This window comes from Lithobates pipiens, unplaced genomic scaffold, assembly GCF_037356315.1.
Source record: "Lithobates pipiens isolate NorthernLeopardFrog02 unplaced genomic scaffold, aLitPip1_a1.2 Scaffold_23, whole genome shotgun sequence".
NCBI lineage: Eukaryota > Metazoa > Chordata > Amphibia > Anura > Ranidae > Lithobates > Lithobates pipiens.
In genome coordinates this window covers 42,867,303-42,890,393 of record NW_027507785.1, presented here as the reverse complement: position 1 = coordinate 42,890,393, position 23,091 = coordinate 42,867,303, and the positions used below count along the sequence as shown (strand labels likewise).

General features: G+C 43.9%; 1 protein-coding gene across 2 annotated transcripts in view; it reads left to right on the top strand.

Moving 5' to 3' along the window:
* Window positions 1–23,091, top strand: part of ARHGEF17 (Rho guanine nucleotide exchange factor 17) — a 363,821-nt gene that overhangs the window by 309,079 nt on the left and 31,651 nt on the right. For both annotated transcript variants that reach the window (XM_077451476.1, XM_077451475.1), the window contains exons 11-16: window positions 26–144; window positions 3,979–4,192; window positions 8,710–8,783; window positions 11,167–11,360; window positions 18,274–18,527; window positions 20,359–20,602. In XM_077451476.1, coding sequence (XP_077307602.1) covers window positions 26–144; window positions 3,979–4,192; window positions 8,710–8,783; window positions 11,167–11,360; window positions 18,274–18,527; window positions 20,359–20,602 — 1,099 coding nt within the window. The remainder of the gene's footprint in view (window positions 1–25; window positions 145–3,978; window positions 4,193–8,709; window positions 8,784–11,166; window positions 11,361–18,273; window positions 18,528–20,358; window positions 20,603–23,091) is intronic.

Below are 23,091 nucleotides of genomic sequence, written 5' to 3'. Positions count from 1 at the left end.
GCTAAAATACAATTTCTTTACTCAGGAACATCCCAAGCCTCGAATCGGGACAGTATTCAGAAAATTATCGGCCGGCTGGATGAAGATCTGAGCACCATGGGGCAAATCAGCAAACTGTCAGAAACCCTCAGCTTTCCTCATCAGGTGAGACAATCAATTGACCATTAAATGGGGTGCTTCTTCCTTTAATTTTAGGTGGACATTGAGCAACCGTCCATGCCCATTGAAGAAAAAAAAAAACTGTCCAACGTTTTAAAAAAACTAATCTCTGTCCAACCTATTGGTGGCTTTTGTGTGAAGATAAGGTAAGTAATCTAGAGAGGAGAAACATTGGCCTGTTTTCTCTTTGATTGTTAATGCCCCAGTTTTTCACAAACCTTAACCCCTGACCTGGCAAACAGGTTGATGGCATACATACAGTGAAATATTTTTGTTTGTTTTTTTCATGTGTGCTTACGGTTTAGGAATAAACCTCGAAATTGGGATTTTAAAGGCAATTTTGAAAAAAGAAAAATTGTGGTGTTTTAAAAAAATTTTTTTTTCCATATTATAAATAGAGTTGATACAAAGACTATTCTCAATGAGGATAGTCTTTGTATCCACTTTGTTTTTATGGAAATACTTTTTCTTTTTTTTTTTAAAACAATTTGTCTTTTTTCAAACTTGCCTTAAAAATCCCAATTTCAAGGTTTATTCCTATATTCTATTTCAAGGGATGATGGCAATTACATGCATAGCCATATGAGTCTTTAATCTCCCATGTGCTTACTAATTTACCAACTACAGAATGTGTAATTCTGTCCAGACAGTGTTGTGACATGCATCGCTCTGCTGCATTCCCACTTCCTGCTTCAGAAGCGCAGCTTCTTTTATCACCTCTCCTCTTCTAATTATACAATATACAAGTATCATGACCTCTGTACAGACAGTTAACAGAGAGGTGACCCTGGAAGTCCTAAAGCTCAGAGCAGAGTGATCCTCCTGACTGTGCAATGTGGTACAGGTCTGTAAGTTGCAAGACTGACTGCACAGAATTACATTTTTTTTAAAGTTTTTATTTTTTTGGATACAGCACTAAACACACTAGTTATGTGTATGCATCCCATTACCTAAAGGTGTCTGCTTCTATTAAAACATCTTCCAATCTGATATGAACTACATGTACTTTAATGTCTGGTTGTATAAATTAGTAACATCTCAATAAACCTTTACCTGATTAAAAAAAAAAAATCTTCTAGCCTTTTCTCCTTCCCAGCTTTCATATACAGCGAGTTTCCCAATAAAAATCAATGGAAACGAAGATAATTTGTTCCGCATTGACTTCTATTGTATGCAATGCCGCATGTGGCCAGAGGTGAGGGGGCGCTGGAGAGCCTCGGAAATACTCGGGGATAGTTTGGCTGAACTGTGTTTCCGAGTATTTCCAAACTGCTCCGAACGGACTCTGAATCGTTCCAAGTATCACCGGCGCCCCCGCACCTCTGGCCAAATGCAGTACTGCACACCCCATTGGCTTGAATCCGACAACACTCGCAAACCGAGTTAGGAGTTTTTAAAAAAAAGTTAAAACGCTTGTTAACCGCGTTACAAAGTTCCCTTGTACTGTCCTCCAGTGCTGCATGAACAGAAGCCACTGCACACCAAAGTTGCACTGCCTGCCCCCTCCTGCCCCCTCCTGCCAACTCCTCCACTCATAGAGCTTTTTTTTCATCATAAAGTTCTATTTATGATTGGAGATGCTGTCAGTTAACTTCTCTTCCATTCACAATTGTTGGCAACCCTTGTATGTGCTGTGTGGGAAGGTAGAGGGGAGGTTGTGGGCAGGGGGCTTTGAGGGTGGCGCAACTGAAATCTGGGAGAGCACAGCCTGCCCCAGCACCCCCCTAGATACAGCCATGTGGCATTTACTTGCCTGGGGCTATTGGAAGTCCCTGCATTTGCTGCTGCCGGTGCGATTACAAACACGGCAGCCCCGGCATCCCGTCTGACATGCCGGGCATCGGCGACCGCCGCAGCTGCTATGCCTGCGCAGCAACATCGGTGTCCCTCCACATGTGCATGTGTCTAGTAGTGTGAAATGCATCTACCAGGCATCTGGTCTTGTGGTGTCACTTCAGGATGTTGTAATAAAGATTTTGGATTACATTGTGGTGTGAAGCCTATTCTTTTTTTTTTGTGTATTGTATCCGGAGGCGAGCCGAAGCATGCACCCACCATCCATTAGGCTTCCCTAACTCACCTGGAGTGACAAGCCTTCTTTTGTCCTACTTGTGCATGTGCCCGGCTTGCCTCTGTTGACCACCGTGGCTTCTATGCATGCACGGAGTCCCTCTAACATGCCCTGGGCCGCATGCTGAAATTTCTTGGGCCGTGGGTTGGACACATCTGACTTATAACTTCCTAGGAGTGTGTGTGTGTGTGTGTGTGGCCTTTTCATTTTTCATGAGCAAATCCCCTTCTGCTTGGTAAGAATTTATGAAGCAGTTTTTTTTGTCATGTGAATCGGCCTGTAGTGAGCTAACCGCTGATGGTAACCGTCCCGTGCAGATGATTCCATATACAAACACTTCTAAGTGCTTTCTCCATATGTGTAAATACTTCCATCTATCTGCCACAAGGACAGATAAACACGTCGTCTGTTTTGCTCGCTAACGGTTATAGAACAGCGTAGAGCAACGCGGGTCAAAACATAATTAGGTTTTTGTCTAATTCCGGTGTACACCACTGCGTCTAGACACAGCCAGCAAAACACATAACAAGCATGATGTTGTCACAGGAGATAAAAAAAACAATATAGATTAGTTCTGCATGGGATTTGCTATATTGAAAGTGGGACAAATATAAAGATTAAAACTGGCCATACATGGATTGACATTCGTCCTGGTCAGCAGGGACTGGTTATATTTCGATCCATGTATGGGGACTGAGGTTGTATAACTGCCCTGCCGGGCTTTCTGTGCTCAATCCATGCAGCAGGCTATAGACGGCAGCACTGATCTGTGTTTTTAGATGGCGGGGAGGTTTCCCCCATCAACATTGCGTGTGTGGATGGGGGAATCGAGTCAGTATTTGTCGTAGTACCTATACACAGGCTCTAGTTTTATAAAAAAAACAATATAGATTAGTTCTGCATGGGATTTGCTATATTGAAAGTGGGACAAATATAAAGATTAAAACTGGCCATACATGGATTGACATTCGTCCTGGTCAGCAGGGACTGGTTATATTTCGATCCATGTATGGGGACTGAGGCTGTATAACTGCCCTGCCGGGCTTTCTGTGCTCAATCCATGCAGCAGGCTATAGACGGCAGCACTGATCTGTGTTTTTAGATGGCGGGGAGGTTTCCCCCATCAACATTGCGTGTGTGGATGGGGGAATCGAGTCAGTATTTGTCGTAGTACCTATACACAGGCTCTAGTTTTATACCCCCCCCCCCCCCCCCAGTAGCTGTCATTGAGTAAAGTGTCACCCTTCCGAGACCTTTCCCCACAAGAGCTTCCATGGCTAGTCATATGTTAGGAACCATTTTTTCACCAACACCAATTTATTATATATATCTCTCTATATCGATCATATATATATATATATATATATGAGAGAGAGATGTATATCTTTTCTTTTTTCTTTTTTTTTTTGCTTCTCTGTTGTGGCTAAAGGAAGATTTCTGGGACCAAGGGGACAAAGTGACAGAGCCTCTTGAAAGCTCATCTCCTCCCCCCCACTCACTTATACTTACCTCCTTGCACTCTACACAACACCCATTACACAGGCATGGTCCACTGCTGTCACCATCAGGAAACTCACCCTAAGAAATGCCATGCAAACTGAAAGTGGATGCAAAGCAGCTGCAGAAGATCAGCAATAATGAGATGCAACAGTGAATGAAGATAAAGTTTAACAAAAAAAAATTGCAGTTAGCATTTGCTTTATTGGTGAACAACATACTTACTGTATTTCCCATTCTTGTTTTGGCAGAGCCTTGATGATGTCATCAAAGACATGATGGCCTCTGTTCATCGCGAGCTGGCGGAGAAGCAGTCCCTCTCCTACTCGATGTCATTCCCTCCAAACAAAGTGGAGTTGACCACCACCAAGGCTGACGGCACCGAGTCCTTCATATTCGAATTCAGCAGCCCAGACGCCAGGCTGCACTTCGAGCAAGGCTTTGAGGAAGCCAAGAAGAAGCTGGGTAATTCATAGTACTCTACACAAACCATATAGAGGGTGGTAAACATATTGTCTAATAGGATCATTCCCACCAATTCAGTGTTTAGTGGAATCCTTTAGAATTATGTGTCGTAGGTTGTCTTACTAGCCCACGCTCCCACCCACTTCTACTCCTTTTTGGATGCACTCCCTTGCCCACTTTATTTGTGTGCTGGAGCCCTTGGAAATGCCTGATGCTTCTGGATATAGAGGAGCATGCAACCCCCTCCTCTTACAACCAGTAGGAAGTTCTAAATCCTGAGCGGCCAATTGCCAGCCCAGAGAAAGTCACTATGCTATGGAAAGTTCCCATATGGAGCTTACACAAGTATTACAATCAGAGCTCCAACAGTCAAACAGGATTCTGAAGTTTGGCTAGCAAGATAACCTTTTTAATTTGACCTGAGCAAAGTCGTATACAATATTATATTTAAGGCCCCTTTGACAAGTTGTGCGACTTGTCCTGCGACTTGGGACTGCAAAGTTGCATGACAAGTTGTACACCATGATTTCCAACGAGTACCATTCATATCTCTGCGACTTCAACTTGCAGCGACTTCAAAGTATTCCCCGTACTACTTTGGTCTGACTTTGATTGACTTGAGGTCCATAGATCTCAAGATTACACAGGCATTGCTTCAAGTCGCGTCAAAGTCGTGGCAAAACAACATCAAAGTCTTTCAGATTGCACAAGTGTGAAAGGAGCCTAAAATGCACCTGAACTTCAGTTCAGATCATCTTAATACATTCCAGGCATATCAACACAAGGGATGTACAAAGTATTATAGTTAAAAGCCTTAGGCCCCTTTCACACGGAACGGATCCATGATGATCCGCCCCATGAACATCCGCTTGCTCAGCGGGGATCGCTCCATTGATCCCCGCTGAGCCGGCGGAGGACAGGGCGGTGCCTGCACGCTGTGCACGGACCACCCTGTTAGATCTCCGCTCTCCCCTATGGGGGATCGGATGAACACGGACCGTCTGTCCATGTTCATCCGATCTGCTCTGCAGACGGATAGAAAAATAGGATTTTCCTCCGTCTGCAGAATCGGACCATAGCGGAGATGGATGATATCGGGTGTCAATGGATGTTAATTCGCTGACACCCGCTATCCCATAGGGATGCATGTATGTCCGTATTTCACCCGAAAACTGATGGTTGAAATACGGACATATGGTTCCTACATTTGAAAGGGGCCTTAGTGAAAAAGCCTGTTCTGTCAACATGATACAAAAAAGACTGTTGCTCTCTTTGTGAAAGCAGCAGTCTCTCTGTAAAGACCCTATGAATCCTCCTTGCTGTGTCAGACCTATAGCTCTGCTATCAGCAGGAAGCATTAACTTTGCTAATTGCACAGCTTTAGGTTTGACTTGGCAGGATGGTAGGGTTGCCACCTTTTCTTCAAGTCAAACCCGAACACTTTAGCGGCGCACTTTTTTTAGCGGAGCAATTTCTTTTTTAGTATAAACTATACATTTATTTTGCAATTAAATAACATTTCTAATCATATGAAGTTAATCACGAGTCCTCCTTTACATCAGAGTTCCGCTTTTGCATCTGAATCTGCAGAGTTCCACTTTTACATCTGAACTCGCAGAGTTCCCTTACACTGTAAAGTGGGACTCTGTAGACTCTGATGTAAGGGAGAACTCTGGGGACTCTAACATAAGGTCTGGGAACCCTGGTTTAAGGGGAACACTGAGTACTATGATGCACAGTGAGAACTCTGATGTAAAGGGGAACACTGTGGCCTCTGGTGTAAAGGGGAACTGTGTTATAAGGGGTGCTCTGAGAACCCTGATTTACCTTAGTGTACTCACTCAGAGGCAGAAGAAAGAAATAGGAGACTTCAGTCACAGACAGGGATGGATGGTGAGCTCACTCACCCCTTGGCAGTCAGCACCTCTCATCCAGATGTATCTGAGGCTGCTGGACTTCAAATTTCCAGCCTCCCACTTCCCTTTTCTGAGGCATAGCACTGGGGATTGGAGTGTGGGCAGCCACAGAGGGGTAGGGGAGGAAGGAAAAGGAGCAGATCAAGCCCTTTTTCCTCTCCTGTCTGTACGTGGGGGGAACTGTTAGTGCTGGCTTTGGGCAGTGTGAAGGAGAGTGTAACAGACACTCTCAACTTGGACAACTGCAGCCAGCAACCTTGCTGGGAGGCCATAGTCCAGTCTGAATAATGTGTCCGGGTTTCAGGCAGTCTGAAACCTGGAAGCATGGTTCCAAACCCGAACTGTCTGGGTGAATCCTGGACAGGTGGCAACCCTACAGGATGGTGTGTTGAACCTCCACAGAGAGACCATTGTTTTCACACGGATGGCAAGAGTTTTTTCTATTGCGGAGCCTGGCAGGGAACAGGCTTTTCCTTTTCACGCTGTGGCTGCTTTCTAAAGAAAGTGAACTGTAAGTATTTGCATATCCTTTTGTTTTAATGCACCTGGAATGTATTTGTCTGATTTGAACTAAAAGTTGAATTGGGCTTGAACTACTGATCCTAGTTCTGTGCAGAAGGAGAGGGAAGGTAGAAGACACTTCAGAGAGCAGAGGAAGAGCGGGTGGATCAAATTCCTGAATTACTAATATATTACAAATACTCTTTACTTTTGAGTTCTATCTATCTTTAAACAAAGCATAGTAACCCACCCTCACTTTCAAATTTCTAAATGAACTGACAGACCTCAGATACAGACATAGCTTTTAATCTGCTGCGACCTGTGCATCTCTGGCCAGTGATAAGATGTTGTAGTGCTCCATAATCCAAATCTGTATGCTTGTACCAGGCCTGGCAATTGAGAGCAATAGGTGTCCTGTACATAGCTTGACACCCAACCTCAGATGCCCTTTCTGTCCTAGAGCAGGGGTCTTCAAACTTTCTAAACAAAGGGCCGGGTTACTGTCCTTAAAAATTTAGGGCAGCTGGAGTGGCCAGTGGAAGTAGAAAATGCCCCGAGGTCAGTGGGAGTAAAAAATGTAAACAGTGCTTGTAGTCATTAGAGGAAGGAATAGTGCCCCATCAATGGTATTAGAGGGAGGGATAATAGTACCCTAATTATTTAGATCAGTGGGAGGAATTATGCCCCATTGCTGGTGTCAGTGGGAGGAATAGTGTCCCATCATTAGTGTCAGTGGAAGGGCTAGGCTTGGCCATTGAGAGCAATAGATGTCCTGTACCTAGCTGGAAGCCAACCTCAGACACCCATTATGTCCTAGAGCAGGGTTCTCCAAAACTTTTCAAAGGGCTGGTTTACTGTCCTTTAGACTTTAGGGATGGAAGTAAAAAATGCACCGGGATCAGTGGGATTAAAACATTTTTTTTATAGTACCTGTAGTCAATAGAAGAAAGAATAATGCCCGTCATTGGTATAAGTTGGAGGAATAGTGCCTAATTTATATCAGTGGGAGGAATAGTGCCTAATTATTTTTTTCAGTGGGGGGAATTATGCCCTATTGCTGGTGTCGGTGGAAGGAAAAATGCCCCATTGTCAGTGAGAAGAGTGGTTTGGTCTAGGGGGTGTGGATAGGTTAGGGGAGGTAGGTTGAATTCATTGAGGAGGTGGGGTGGGATGCTGGGTTGCTATTTAAATTTGTATTTTTGTAATAAACTTACAGTAGCCATAAGTTGCTGTCATTTCCCTACTTTATTTTTCTTGGTTTAGTTAGAGAGTTATGGTTCCCCACTGTTGGTGCCAGTGGAAGGAATGGTGCCCCCTTGTTGGTGTCAGTTTTAGAAACGGTGCCCCCCACCTAACACTAGGAGACACTTCAATAATCCCCCTACACTAATCCTAAAATATCCCCAGCCACCCCCGGTGACCCCTGCTCATATACTACCACCCCCCAATTTTCTGATTGCCACATTCCAGCCTAGATACATATTCGCTTATAACAATGAATATGCATAGTACAACCTGACAGTCTCTGAAATAACAGAGAGATTAGAGACTTGGTAGTTAATGAGCTCTGTCACTTCCAGGATGAGAAATAACAACCTAAGCTTAACAACCTAAGTGACCATGTGCTTACTGTCCTGTTATATGCGTTATGTCATATGTAACCCATCTCAACTTGATAGAGATATATATATATATATATATATATATATATATATATATATATATATATATATATATTAATTTACCAAAGCGGCTGCGTCCGCATTTATGCTTTCAAATGCTATCTATGTCTTTCACAACCAAATAAAAAAAATAAAAAGAGAGCGTGCCGCAAGCAAAGGGCCGTAGTTTGGAGACCACTGTCCTAGAGGAAGAACAGGCCCATGCATGTGAATTTGGAGTACAGATCTACACACCGCTCTGTGCTGGACAGGCCGCAGCAGTACAAACCTATGTTTCTGCATCTAAATTATTTCAGTTTTTTAGGCGTTTGATTTGGAGAGTTGGGGGGATGTTATGGATATAAATACACAGAAAAAAGTTGGTGGCTTTTTTTTTATGATCTTCCCCAAATTTCTGATTCTCGTCTTCTCTTCACAGCTACCAGCAAGAACCGCCTAGACCCAGAATTCCTGAAGGCCATCCCCATCATGAAGACACGCAGCGGGATGCAGGTGAGGCTAGAGAAAATCTGTGCATTTTTTTTTCTTACTACTTTTTCCTTTCCTGCATATTTTTCTTGAAGTACAAATATCAGTCCATTAATGGGATCTATTCAGATGCAGATTTTTTTCCCCTTATCTGTCAGATTCAGACATGAGCAATATAAAGGTGTAGATGTATTTAGAATTCAGAGACTAGTTACGGATGATGTCTTTCATACAGGCTCCACCCATAGACTCCAAAGCACATTCTTGCAGTTATTAAATTCAGATTACACCCTTGGCGGACGCACACTGACTTTTTGTGCTGTGTTTTTATGTTCAGCAATTTTACTGCACTATACAGATCACCGGGGCTTTTTGTCCTCTTTTTCCTCATCGCAAAAAAAGATCTCCCTGCAGCCAACATAAATAAATAAATACTCAGCAGCGAGCAACAGTAAACCCCTCCCTCACCAGTAGATCCCTCCCAGCAATCATTGATCCCCAAGCAACAAAAGAGCCTCCCAGCAACCATAGATTTCCCAAGCAAAAAAAGACCCCCGGAAGCCAGCATCAATAGACCCTCCAGCACACCCCAGAACTCCTTGTCATTACATACATTCAGTGCTGGATGTGCTGGAACTGCATTCCCCCCATGATGTTCCTGCTGAAAAAAAGTCCTGCAGACCACCAATCAAGAGCCTTCAGAGGAATCGCATGCTGTAATTGCACTTCGATGCCTTCCACAGTTGCTGTGATGCCCCAGACACAGGCCCAAAAGGGGCAAATGGAAAATTGTTCAGCAGTGATAACCAGGTTGAACTGGATGGACTTCTGTCTTTTTTTTTCAACCAGATTACCTATGTAACTATGATAATAGTCCACTAATGATTTGTTAGTGTTGGGAATCACTCAACTGTCACCTGTACACGTTGTGGTCAGTGTTATGATAGGGTATGTGTGTCAGTGTGTCAGTATTTTCAGTGTGTCAGTATTGTGGGATATGCCCAAGTGTCAGTGTGTCATTATCGTAGGACCTTCTCTACTGTGAGTGTGTCATTATTGTTGGACCTTCCCTAATGTAATGTATCATTATTGTAAGACCTCCCCTAGTGTCAGTGTCATTATTGTATGACCTTCCCTAGTGTCAGTGTCATTATTGTATGACCTTCCCTAGTGTCAGTGTGTCATTATACTAGGAGCTTCTCTACTGTGGGTGTGTCATTATTGTAGGGCCTTCCCTAGTGTCAGTGTGTCATTTATTGTAGGACCTTCCCTAGTGTCAGTGTGTCATTTATTGTAGGACATTCCCTAGTGTCAGTGTGTCATTATTGTAGGACCTTCCCTAGTGTCAGTGTGTCATTATTGTAGGACCTACCCTAGTGTCAGTGTGTCATTATTGTAGGACCTTCCCTAGTGTCAGTGTGTCATTATTGTAGGACCTTCCCTAGTGTCAGTGTGTCATTATTGTAGGACCTTCCCTAGTGTCAGTGTGTCATTATTGTAGGACCTTCCCTAGTGTCAGTGTGTCATTATTGTAGGACCTTCCCTAGTGTCAGTGTGTCATTATTGTAGCACCTTCCCCAGTGTGTCATTATTGTGGAACCTTCCCTAGTGTCAGTTTGTCATTATTGTAGGACCTTCCCTAGCGTCAGAGTGTCATTAGGACCTTCCCTAGCGTCAGTGTGTCATTAGGACCTTCCCTAGCGTCAGTGTGTCATTAGGACCTTCCCTAGCGTGAGTGTTTCATTAGGACCTTCCCTAGCGTCAGTGTGTCCTTTATTGTAGGACCTTCTCTAGCGTCAGTGTGTCCTTTATTGTAGGACCTTCTCTAGCGTCAGTGTGTCCTTTATTGTAGGACCTTCTCTACTGTGAGTGTGTCATTATTGTGGAAATGTCCTGCCTTGTGTCAGTGTGTCATTATTGTGGGGTATTTTGTTCTTGCACACATAAATGGTTGTAGTGTATTATATTGCTGGTTGATCCCAGTATCAGATTCTATTATTCCACATAGATTTCTATCAGGCTGATCTCATCTGTTTTAGGATCTTAATAGGCAACTTTTTCATATATCACAGAGGTACAAATCTGCAATAGAATAACAAAAGATATCTCTTTTATCACTTCACTTTAAAACAAGTGAACTATTATATTACTATGGTATTGGTATATTTGAGTGTTGATTATATCTCACACCGTTGGACTTTTTCAGGAAAACTCTGTAAAGACCAATGGTGAAGGTTAATGCAGAACCCATAACAACCAGTCAAATTTAATAATATGTCAATGTGTTAGAAATGTGATTGGTTACATTAGTGGTTTGCCAATGATTATTTCTTAGGGCTGATTTACTGGATAAACCTGAATGTCTTTTCATATATTGCCTCACTGACCCTGCTTCTTGTCCCCACAGTTCTCCTGCGCCTCCCCCAGTCACAGCAGTTCAGACAATGTCCATGAGGTCTGGGTGTGTAACAGCGATGGATATGTGGGTCAAGTCTGCCTCCTCAGCATCAGAAATGAGCCAACGGTAGAGGCCTGTATCGCGGTGTGCTCCGCCCGAATCCTGTGCATCGCTTCTGTGCCAGGGCTGAAGAGGAACTACAGGTATGTCAGATCCATGTCTGAAAGAGTAGTAGTAATAGTAAAACATATGGGATGATTTTATTAAAACTGGAGAGTGCAAAATCTGGTGCAGCTGTGCACGGTAGCCAATCGGCTTCTAACTTCAGCTTGTGAAATTAAGCTTTGACATAATAAAAAAAAAATGGAAGCCAATTGGTTTCTTTGCAGAGCTGCACCAGATTTTGCACTCAGTTTTAGTAAATCAACCTCATAGTGTGCTACATTTGTCAGGCGTGAATCAAGTCTTTCCATATATTCAACCACAATCAAGTCTTTCTATATATTCTACTACACATAGTTGAATATGTACATCCTGGAAAGAATAAGCAGCTGCTGTCAGTGGGAGCTTGAGCTGGCACACATACCTCTACCTTACAAATGTCTCACTCCAGCTCTTTCCCAAAGTGGGTTTACAAATACTGATTTCTCAAAGTTGCTATTTTGCAGGAATACTAGATGCAGCCTTTATGCCCTCTGTGTGGCAATATCTAGGCCACCCGATAGGTCAATCAGTAAGAACATGGGCATTGAATTGTTGGATAGCATGGGCCTATTGTATTCTGTAAAGACATTACTGGAAGAAATCCAGGCTGCTGTGTTGCCTACAAGATCCAACAAAAGAGTTATATAATGTAGGCCATAGCTGTTAGTTGTGTTATGTAATCATTCCCACGGGTTTGCGTTAAAGGATTACAGGCAGAAACAATCTTGTATGCAAGGAAGGTAACACTCAGTAACCATCTATATATCTATAAATCACTGCACGGTGCAGTTGGGAACTCAAAACCCGGGGTGCCCAAATGATGTGTTGCCAGTGTTAAGGAAGGATCACAATGTATCCGCTTTTTTTTTTTCGGTAGTTTGTTTGCTATTGCGGAGATTTCCTTCACTTTTTCACCCAGGGGCTCAACAGGAAGTGAAAGGAAATCTCTCCAATGTGAGGGGAAACTCTCTCTTATGCCGCGTACACACGGTCGGAGAATCTGTCGGAATGCGTCTTATCGGACCGTGTCGTCAGATAATCCGACTGTGTGTGGTATGCATCGGACTGATTCCGTCCGAATCTCCGTCTGACCCAATTTTCCAACATGTTGGAAATATTTCCCGACCAACTGGGCCGGTCGGACCTAATCCGATCATGTGTAGCGAATTTTGATCGGACCAAGTGCCACGCATGCTCAGATCAAATTCCTACATCAAAGCTATTGGCTACTAGCCTGAATGTAGTCCCATCGTAAAGAAATTACGTCACCGCGTTCTTGGCAACCGCTAAATCAGACAACTTGGCCCGACCGTGTGTATGCAACAGTTTCGGACACAAAATCCGACGGATTTGGTTGGCAAAATCTCCGACCGTGTGTACGTGGGCTTAGACAGTTGGGATTACAAGTGACAGGATTTCCTCTCCGTTCTTGTTGTGGTAACAGCTGTAAAATTTGGGATTTCCCATCACCTTCTGTTCTCCTGTCACCAGGACAAACAGAGGTTAAATCTGTTTGATGGGACATAAACAGGGGATCTAATGCTTACCCACTCCATCCAAAACTAAAATAAGTTTGGGTTTTAGATATACATTTAAAGCCTAAGTGCAGCAAAAACAAAACAAAAATGAGTGCAAGGGAAATGACTTATTCGGATGTATCCCTTGTGCATATACCTCTTCTTTTAGGTGAAATCCTCCTCTGTTCATGCCCCTGCTGCCGTAATCCTCCAGAGAGCCCAACTTTGCGCGCCCATCTGCTCTATTCTTATAAGGTGCACCATAGTGTCTATGAATGAAACAGGATCTATAAATGGAGGATGGGTGGATGATTGAAATGTCTGCCCCCTCCATTCGTAGATAGTGTCTCATTCATAGAAGCTGTAGTCCATGGATGGAAGACGGTTTCACCTAAAAAAAAAAAAAAATAAAAAAAAAAAAAAGAGGCATCAGCACAAGGGACACATCCACCAGTATGTTCTGTCCCTTGTGCTGATGTTTCTGGGTTTTGGGGGGTTTTTTGGCTGCACTTAGCATTTAGTTTTCAAAGTCCATTTGGTTCCTTGAATTCCTTTATGCTGATATTTTTTTTCATTTAGCCAGTTCCGGCAGTTTGTCGCTATGTTTTAAGCAGGGCTGCGGCCTCTTGTCGCTGTGTTTTTAGCAGGGCTGCGGCCTCTTGTCGCTGTGTTTTTAGCAGGGCTGCGGCCTCTTGTCACTGTGTTTTTAGTAGGGCTGCGGCCTCTTGTCGCTGTGCTTTTAGCAGGGCTGCAGCCTCTTGTCGCTGTACTATTAGCAGGACTGCAGCCTCTTGTCGCTGTGCTTTCAGCAGGACTGCAGCCTCTTGTCGCTGTGCTTTTAGTAGGGCTGCAGCCTCTTGTCGCTGTGCTTTTAGCAGGGCTGCAGCCTCTTGTCGCTGTGCTTTTAGCAGGGCTGCAGCCTCTTGTCGCTGTGCTTTTAGCAGGACTGCAGCCTCTTGTCGCTGTGCTTTTAGCAGGACTGCAGCCTCTTGTCGCTGTGCTTTTAGCAGGACTGCAGCCTCTTGTCGCTGTGCTTTTAGCAGGACTGCAGCCTCTTGTCGCTGTGCTTTTAGCAGGGCTGCAGCCTCTTGTCGCTGTGCTTTTAGCAGGACTGCAGCCTCTTGTCGATGTGCTTTTAGCAGGGCTGCAGCCTCTTGTCGCTGTGCTTTTAGCAGGACTGCAGCCTCTTGTCTCTGTGCTTTTAGCAGGGCTGCAGCCTCTTGTCGCTGTGCTTTTAGCAGGACTGCAGCCTCTTGTCGCTGTGCTTTTAGCAGGACTGCAGCCTCTGGTCGCTGTGCTTTTAGCAGGACTGCAGCCTCTTGCCATTTTTTTGACATTCAGAACTCGCCAGCTGTGCAGGACACAGTCAGGAATCATGGCAGGGAGGTCTTGCTATTGGAGAATCCAATGCATATAAGAAGCCAGGTACTGACTACCCCTCCTCTTCCCTTGCCCAGATTCCCCCTATAACTAAACTATAACTCAGACAGACTGACCCTTTAAAAAAACATATCAATATTTTTTTGAAGAACAGACATTGAATGGACCGCTATCTTCTGGAGATAAACATTACAAGAAGACTAAAGAGTTCCTTGCATGGTGTTTTTTGTCAGAGGCGTCAAGTTTATTTCTGTGGTTTGTGGTGTCTGCATACATGATATCATGACTGTTATGGTGACAGCGGCACTAAGGTTACCCCTGGAAGACATCTGATTTACTGGAGATGGGAGGAATTCAGTGTCGAAAGACTTCAAGGATCCCCTTGTCCCTCTGCAGGAAGCTCCTCTCTATTTGGGGACAGTTTCAAAGGGCTCCTAGAGAGTTTTTGCTTCTAAGCAGATGTTGGCCACTATTAAGAGCTGCGTAGAAGCGGATGCATTGGCTGAGACATGAATCAGAAAGGGGATGGATGTTGGGTAAGAGGGGGAGACCTAAACTTTACTCTGATCTAATCTATTTTACAACACCCCCTGCAGCTTTCCTGTTATTTATGGTGCTCATAAAAATTAAACGGATTGACTGGGTAGTGATCCAATGTCTGGAAGACATTTCAAAGTAGACCCCAGCATGTGCTCTTGGGGCTTTAAAGGACCAGGCAGGTCTGTCTGCTCACCTCTCCCTTGCGTTGTCCTTTGCCTCCTGGAACTGAATTGCTACTGAGCGAGAAAATGGAAAAGCCCCATACACACTATCAGATTGTCTGCTGAGTTTTTCCTTCAGATTTACCAAAACCATGTAGTAGAAGGGCCTGCCTGATTGCATTCACATTGAAACTCCTAAGGTTTGACCTCATATTATATGGTTTTGGTAAATCTGAAGGAAAAACTCAGCAGACAATCTGATAGTGTGTTCGGGGCTAAAAAGACATTGGGGTGGATTTTCTAAAACTGGAAAGTGCAAAATCTGGTGCAGAAACGAATCGGCTTGCAGTTTTTTTTTTTTTTGTTTTTTTTTTTATTCAAAGCTTAGTTGAACAAGCTGAAGTTAGAAGCCAATTTGGATTCCATGCTCAGACGCACTAGATTTTACACTCTCCAGCGTTAGTAAATCAACCCCATTGTCAAATCGGGCATGCACATCTGATTGTACATAGCTAGCTTTAATTCATGGTTAAAAAAATGGTGTAATATTTAAGTATGTAAACTCTAACAAGAGCATCTCCTTGTTTGCTAGCTTTTGGTCTGGTAAATCAATCATTGAAAGTGTTTTGTTATATTTGTTCAATAATACTTGGTGATCCTGCCTGGAATCCAGTGCTACCCGCTGTTCTTTGAACTGTACAACTTTATCCAAAGTTTTATCAGCCCTACCCAGTTCATCCCTAGGAACAATGGAACACCTCCCCACCATGGTATGGAGAATAGGAGGTGTTTTGTAGGGCTAACACACTTCCTGTCCTAGGGTGATAATGCTGCTCCTCCTTAGAATGCAGTACAGTGAGTGAGCATCGTCACCTTAAAGTATAACTAAAGGCAAAACTTTATTTTTTTTTTGTTTTGGATAGAGTACGGAGGGATTACAACACGTTTTTATTAGTGTCTGTGCCCCAGTTAAAGGGTTTGTAAACTCTCACGTTTTTTCACCTTAATGCATTCTAATGCATCCACCAAATCTGACTAGTAAGTTGCAATATATTTCATTTTCATTTGTTTTTTTTGTTTATTTTTGGTTGTGTTGATACATTTTACCTGTCAGCTGCTTTGGGCTTCCTCCAAATGCTGAAACCCAAATGATGATTAACTCACCATCTTTCAAGCACAGACAGCCAATCGGTAGCTTCACTTGAACATAGATTCTGCCTTAGGCTCGATTCACTTCTATGCATGTTGCCTTTGAACATTTTTGCAGTGATTTTTGTAACCACGTTTTTACCACGATTTGCGAGTTGTGTGTGTTTTTTTTAATTTTTTTACATTCACTGTATATAGCTGGTTGCTAAGGAGCAGGTCGGGAAGCTGCATCCTTCACAACCGATGATTTATTAGCTGTCTGTGGGTTTTCCCCCTGACAGCTGAATGTAAAACAAAAATTGCCGCCTAAAATAAATTCAAGAAAAATACAGCGTATACCCCTACCCATTCACCAAAAAAGCAGTGAAATGTAAAAAAAAAAAAACAAGAGCCAGTTTTTGACAATTCCTTTATTGAAAAATAGCTCCGAGCCATCTTCTACTGGAGCCATCTGGCAGATCCCTCCCCCCTTGTTAAAGGGAACTTCCATATTCCTATAAGCCTCCTGCCCGCAGACCCCGACAACCACCAGCCAGGGTTGTTGGGAAGAGGCCCTTGTCTCCATCAACATGGAAGCAAAGGTACTTTGGAGTGGGGGGGGGGGCGCAGAGCCTCCCCCCACCCCAAAGCACCCACTCCCCACGTTGAGGGCATGCGGCCTGGTATGGTTCGGGGGGAGGGGGGGCTTGCTTGTCCACTCTCTTTTTTGACCTACCCGGTTGCATGCTTGGATAAGGGTCTGGTATGGAGGGGGACCCCACGCCGGGGTGTTTTTCCGTCAATTTTTTTTTTTTTTTTTTTTAACATTCCGCTGTCAACGGGGAAGCCTAATGACAGCTGATGACTTGTAGGTTGTTAAGGACACAGCGGCTGGCTTCCTGGCCCACTCCTTAGCAACCAGTTATATACAGTGAATGGTAAAAAAACACACAAATCATACTTGCGTTTTCGTTGCGGGTCCATTGAAGTCTATTGCATGCAAAACGCTGCATTTTGTGGGAAAAGAAGTCCCCCACCCTTTTCAAAAAATGCAGAGGCACAAAAATACATTGGTGTGAACGTGTGGGTATATGGGATTGATATGATATATTATTTATTTATTTATTTATTTATTTATTTATTTATTTATTTATTTTTTGTGGTTTTCACTGGATGGACTTGTCTTTTTTTTTTTCAACCTGACTAACGATGTAACTATGTGTTGCAAAATGCAAAAAGCTTCAAAAAACACATTAATGCGAATCAAGCCTTATGTTGGCAAAGTTCTTTTCCACCTCACATGCATTTCTGTTGACTGACAAGGTCACCTATTGTAGTGGTGAGCCAACAGTTATGTTAGGGCAGAAGAGGACAACGTCTGACACTAATGCCACGTACACACAACCGTTTTTTCCGTCAGAATAAACTCTGACGGTCTTTCTGACGAACAGTTGTTGTCGGACTTTCTTTCCCCAATAACTGTTGGCTAGCAGGTTCTCAAATTTTCCACCAACAAAACTTTGTTGGTGGAAAGGGAGTTCCGCTGAAACAGACTTGCCTACACACGATCACACCAAAGTCCATTCGTTTAGAACGCGATGACGTACGACGGGACTAGAAAAAGGAAGTTCAATAGTCAGTAGCCAATAGCTGTCCTTGCTTAGTTTTTGGTCCGTTGGAATAGCATACAGATGAATGGTTTTCCCGACAGGAATTGATTCCGTCGGAAAGAGAACATGTTTTGAATATTTCTAGGTCCGTCAGAATTTATGAAAAAAAAGTCAGATGAAGCATACACACGATCGGAATATCCGATAAAATGATTCCGTCTGACCTTTTCTGCCGGAAAGTCCGGTCATGTGTGTACGCGGCATAACTAGAAGTGCCAGGGCTTTGCCTTTTCAAAACAGCCGGGCATTTGGGCAAGGACAGGAACAATGAAAATTGCTGAAGATATGTTCTGCCATTTCTAGATGCCTGTTCTATATAACTGTTGGCAGCTTTTCTTCTTTTATAACCTGTACTTCATACAAGCGCTAATTAGGGCTCAAAGGAATGTGGGGATGTTTGAGTCATACAGTTTAAAAGAAAGTGTTTTGGTTACCTTGAATGCATTACTGAAAAGAAGAAACAAGTTTTTATTAGATGTGGAAGGTATCTCATTAACAATGTCTTCTCCCATACAGAGACAGGCCAGCAGCTCTGACCAACCAGAGGTCAGAGCGCCTCCCGCAGAACTCCCTGGATGAACCGGCGTCCCAGCAGTGTCTCCATATCTCCATCTCCGGCTCATCTCTGGAACTCTCCGAACACACAGACAGTGCCAGCCGGGATTTGGTGCCATTTGATAGCGACGACACCGACGATGAGTCCTCTCCTAGCCCTTCAGGAACCCTCCAGAGTCAGGCCAGCCGCTCTACCATCTCCTCCAGCTTTGGCAGTAAGTTTTACTTCACCTTGCTGCATCAAAAATGTAGTCATTCCCACTGTTATTTTCCAGTGTGGGTTTTAGTCTGGTTGTTGATGCATTTGTTAAACCCTTCCTGTCTGCAATCTTCCATATTAATGTTCTGTGTTTTTTTTTTTTTTATAAATCCCTGTGCCAGATAAAAACCATATATGTTCTTTCAAATATGTATGAAAATGATTTGGGTATGCAAATTGGTCTTATGCCCTGTACACACGATCTGACTTTCCGACAACAAAACCGTGGATTTTTGTTCGACGGTTGTTGGCTCCAACTTGTCTTGCATGCACACAGTCACACAAATGTTGGCCAACAATTACGAACGTAGTGACGCACTAGACCTATGGCGAGCCGATAAAAGAAGTTCAATAGTCATGTGATATCTCCATCACGAATGCAAGTTTTACAAGACCGAGCGTTTCCGGCTCGTACTTGATTCCGAGCATGCGTGAACTTTTGTGCGACGGACTTGTGTACACACGAACGTGAAAGTCCGACATCAAAGTTTTGTTGGTGGAAAATTTGAGAACCTGCTAGCCAACAGTTGTTGGGGAAAGAAAGTCCAACAACAACTGTTCGATGGAGCGTATACATGGTCGGACTTTCAGCCAACAAGCACAAATCCAACATTTCCCGTCAAAGTCCGATCGCGTGCATTAGAGTTGCTGTTAAAGCCCAAATGAACCTTCAGTTTGAATCTGCTAAATACATTCCAGGTGTTTCAATGGAAAAAAATGTGCAAAGTTTGTTTTTCAGTTTTTAGAAAGCCGCAGCTTAAGACCCCTTTACACTGAGCGCCTTTGCCGTTAGCACTAAAGTGCCGCTCATTTTTGTGGCACTTTTCGCCTTCTAGCGGCACAATATTTAACCCAAAAAATTTGTAAAAAGTCCTGTTTTGCGGCACTTTCAAATAGCTTTTAAGGTGCATTGGAAGCGCTGCTCATTCATTGCAATGGGCAGGGTGTTTTGGGAACGCTAAATAGAGCGCTCCCAACTCACCCCAAAGATGCTGCTTGCAGGACTTTTCAGTGTGAAAAGACACTCTGAAATGAATGGGAGGCACTTTTTCAGGTGCTATTTCTAGCACTAAAGCGCCTGAAAACCACCTCAGTGTGAAAGGGGTCTAAAGGTGAAGTCCAGCCAAATCTGGTTTGCCTGTACTTCTCCTGTAAATCACAGGAGTGCAGTTCGTTCTGCACTCACGTGACTGGTTTTCAGCAGACAGTGGGCTGAAGCCTGCTGGTCTAGGCTGGGGCAAGATTGTGACAATAAAGTCGGGATCCACCCACATGCCTGGTCCGACACCCAGCTCAGCCTCTCAGTGAGCCGCTGAGAGCCTGAGCTGACCAATACCGCCCCCTCCACAGCCCATCACTCTAGTAAGTGCGGGGGGGGGGGGGGGGGGTCAAGGCAGAGAGCCAGTGAATGGCAGTCACCAGCTCTCTGCTCATGGAGCACTGAGAACCTGGGTGATCTTTGATCGCTTGGTTCTCAGTCTTAGAGCCGGCAGGGAACCGATGCTGCATCCACCTTGGTATGTTTTTTGAGGGAAAAAAAAAAGCAGAACTTCTCTTTTAAGTAGAAAAGCATGTGTTCTTCCAGAATGCTGCAGAGTGGAAACCCTGATCTCTATGTGGAAGCAGTGTTCTCTCTGTAGAGGCCCAACACTTCCCTTACTGTGACAGACAAACAGCGCTGCATCAGCAAAAGCTCTGTTTCTGACTCAACAGAGGGCGTCAGTCCTCTGCAAAGAGACTTTAATGTAATTTGTTGTGTCTGCATCTAATGAGCTCCTGTTCCCCAGATGAAGAGATGCCGAGTGCCAAAGACACCACAGCCGAGACCACCAGCTCGGAGGAGGAGCAAGAATCTGGGTTCCTTCCAATTCCCAACTTCAACCAGGGCCGTGAGAGCGAAAGCCCCACAGAGGGACCAACAGTGAGGAGATCCAGCCGCAGCTCCTTCACACGGGGCAGCCTTGAGGACCTCATGAGCATCGACCCCGAGGCCTATCAGAGCTCGATGTGGCTAGGCACCGAGGACGGCTGGTGAGACCACAAATCAATTCATTGTACATTATGTGTATGAACGGAAATGGGACCTATCTTTGTTATTGTATACACACAGTGTTCTTTGAAGAAAGGTAGTTATTGCTCTTTTGTCAGGTATGAAGCTTCCACCTCATTTATTATATATTTGTGTTAATTTGCAGAACTTCCCCATTTTAAGTTTAACAAGGTTTAAAATGAATGACACACAAGGGCCATTCATTTTAAGCCTGGTTGACCTATTTGTTATTGTTATCTGCAGCTTTAACACCCACCTAGTCAATACAGCTCCATAAGCTTTTCTTCGTCAAGCAAAATTGGATGTTCTGAACTTCTAGAAGCTCAGAACTTAATTTTTATTTTATTTTTCATGTTAACATATAAGCTGCAGTTGTATTTATTTTTTTAGTACAGGTTCTTGTGTAGCACCATCAATGTGTATGTGTGTATTTGTGTGTGTGTGTGTGTATATATTGTACTTTCACATCATTCCCTGCCTCAAGGAGCTTACAATCTAAGCTCTTAACTCATATGCATACATGAACATACTAGGGCCAATTTATTTATTTTTTCCAATAATTTTTATTGACCTTTTTGCATGTATACAAGCAACCAAACATTGAGAAAGAAAAAAGGAAATAACAAAAAAGAAAATAAAGGTGTAACGCACACCAACCAAAAAGTTCACTTGCTATCACATACAGTATTACCAACCTTTTAGACTTCCAACCCTACAAAAGCTATATTTTAGTCATACAGGTGAATATACACAACTCAAGAGAAGATATGTATAGGGTTTCATAGTATCATATGTCAGTTAACATCTCGGTAGTCATTATGTGATTGCAAGGCATGGGAGATTGTTGGCACCAGGGGCGGCCCATCCTTTAAGGGCGCACGAACACCGCCCCTACTATCCATCACCGCCTCCCCCTATCCATGCATCCGGCCCCTTGCAGGACGTGGGAAGCATGGATTCCGATGGGGAGTGGGTGTTTTATTTGAAGCACCTTATTAGAGCTAGAGGCTCAAATCGGGTGGGTTCGGGGCGCAGAGAATATGAACGGAGCCCACCCAGGTGTGTTACAACAGTGAATGACCAATTGCTGTTGTAACACTGATCCTCCTCCCGGCCAATCAGAAAGCAGGTTTTGAGACCCATCACCCGATTGGCTGAAAGGACAGGCGATCCTATTGGAAGACTAGGAGGAGGGGAGGAGCCGGACGCTGGAATCGGAGCCGCTGCCTGCCACCTGCTACCCGCCTAGATGAGGTAAGTGCTGGACCGACCAGCAAACAGCGGGGGGGGAAGGGTAGGTGGCGCCGGCCACGAGGGGAGGAGACGGGTGGTTGTTGGTCACCCCTTCCCAAAAAAAAAAAACACCAGCCACCACTGCTCTGCACTACTTTATGTAAAAACCAGAGCATGCCTTAACAACTCATAGGAATGACCGTCCCCTTTTTGGGCAACCTAGCAACTGGGTTAACCCTTTAGAAACCAGCCAGCGCTCTACTTTATATACAAGGCGTACTTTCATCACCATAACGGGATTAACCACATTGCAGCAATCTTAAAGAGACCAGTAAAAGTGGAGCCAGGCCTGGCACCGCCAACCATGGCTCCCGCAGTTTATAAAATGTATTCGGTGTACCCCTATTTCGATCAATCTGTCTTTCCTTCAGGAGGGTGTCCTTTACCTGGAGACGCCATTGCTCAAACGAGAGTGGACTGGGCAAAAACCATTTCAAAGTGATGGTCTTACGCGCTTTAAACCGTAATCTGTTAATTGGTACCAATATCTCAAGTGAAAATAGCTCCTCATCTAGATAACCCAATAAGGTTATCTTGGGATCTAGGTTAATGTGAGTATGAAAAGCCCTATTAATTGTATTCACCAGCTCTCGCCAATATAAATGACCAGTTTGGGGTATTTTCACAGTATATGAAGTATAAAAAATAATTTGACAATCATCATCTGATATAGCACCTAAGTCTTTATCCCACTCTCTTCTGCCTGGGCTAACAGAGATGTCCTGACAAATGGTTATTAGTTGGCTATATAGAGATGAAATAAAGACTTTTTTTATCAGTAACCCCTGCCAGGGAGGTTAGAAGTGGCATGGGTCTTATGACAAGTTTGGCACGTTTAGCCTGAATCTGTACTGTGTGTCATAATTGTAAAAGTTAAATTTAAAGAAATCTTGGCAGGGGAGCTGGCAAGACTTCTGCAAATCTTAAAAGGACCTCATTACAGTTTCAGAATAAAGTTAACAGGGATTATGACTCGGAAGCAGGGACTGTATGGGATCTGCCCAGTTCATCATTCCCCAGCAAGCGCTAGGGCCAATTTAGACAGGAACCAATTAACCTACCAGCATGTCTTTGGAGGGTTGGAGGAAACCAGAGTACTAGGAGGAAACCTACTTAAGCACAGGGGGAACATGCAAACTCCAGGCAGGTAGTGCAGTTGTTGGGATTTGAACCAATG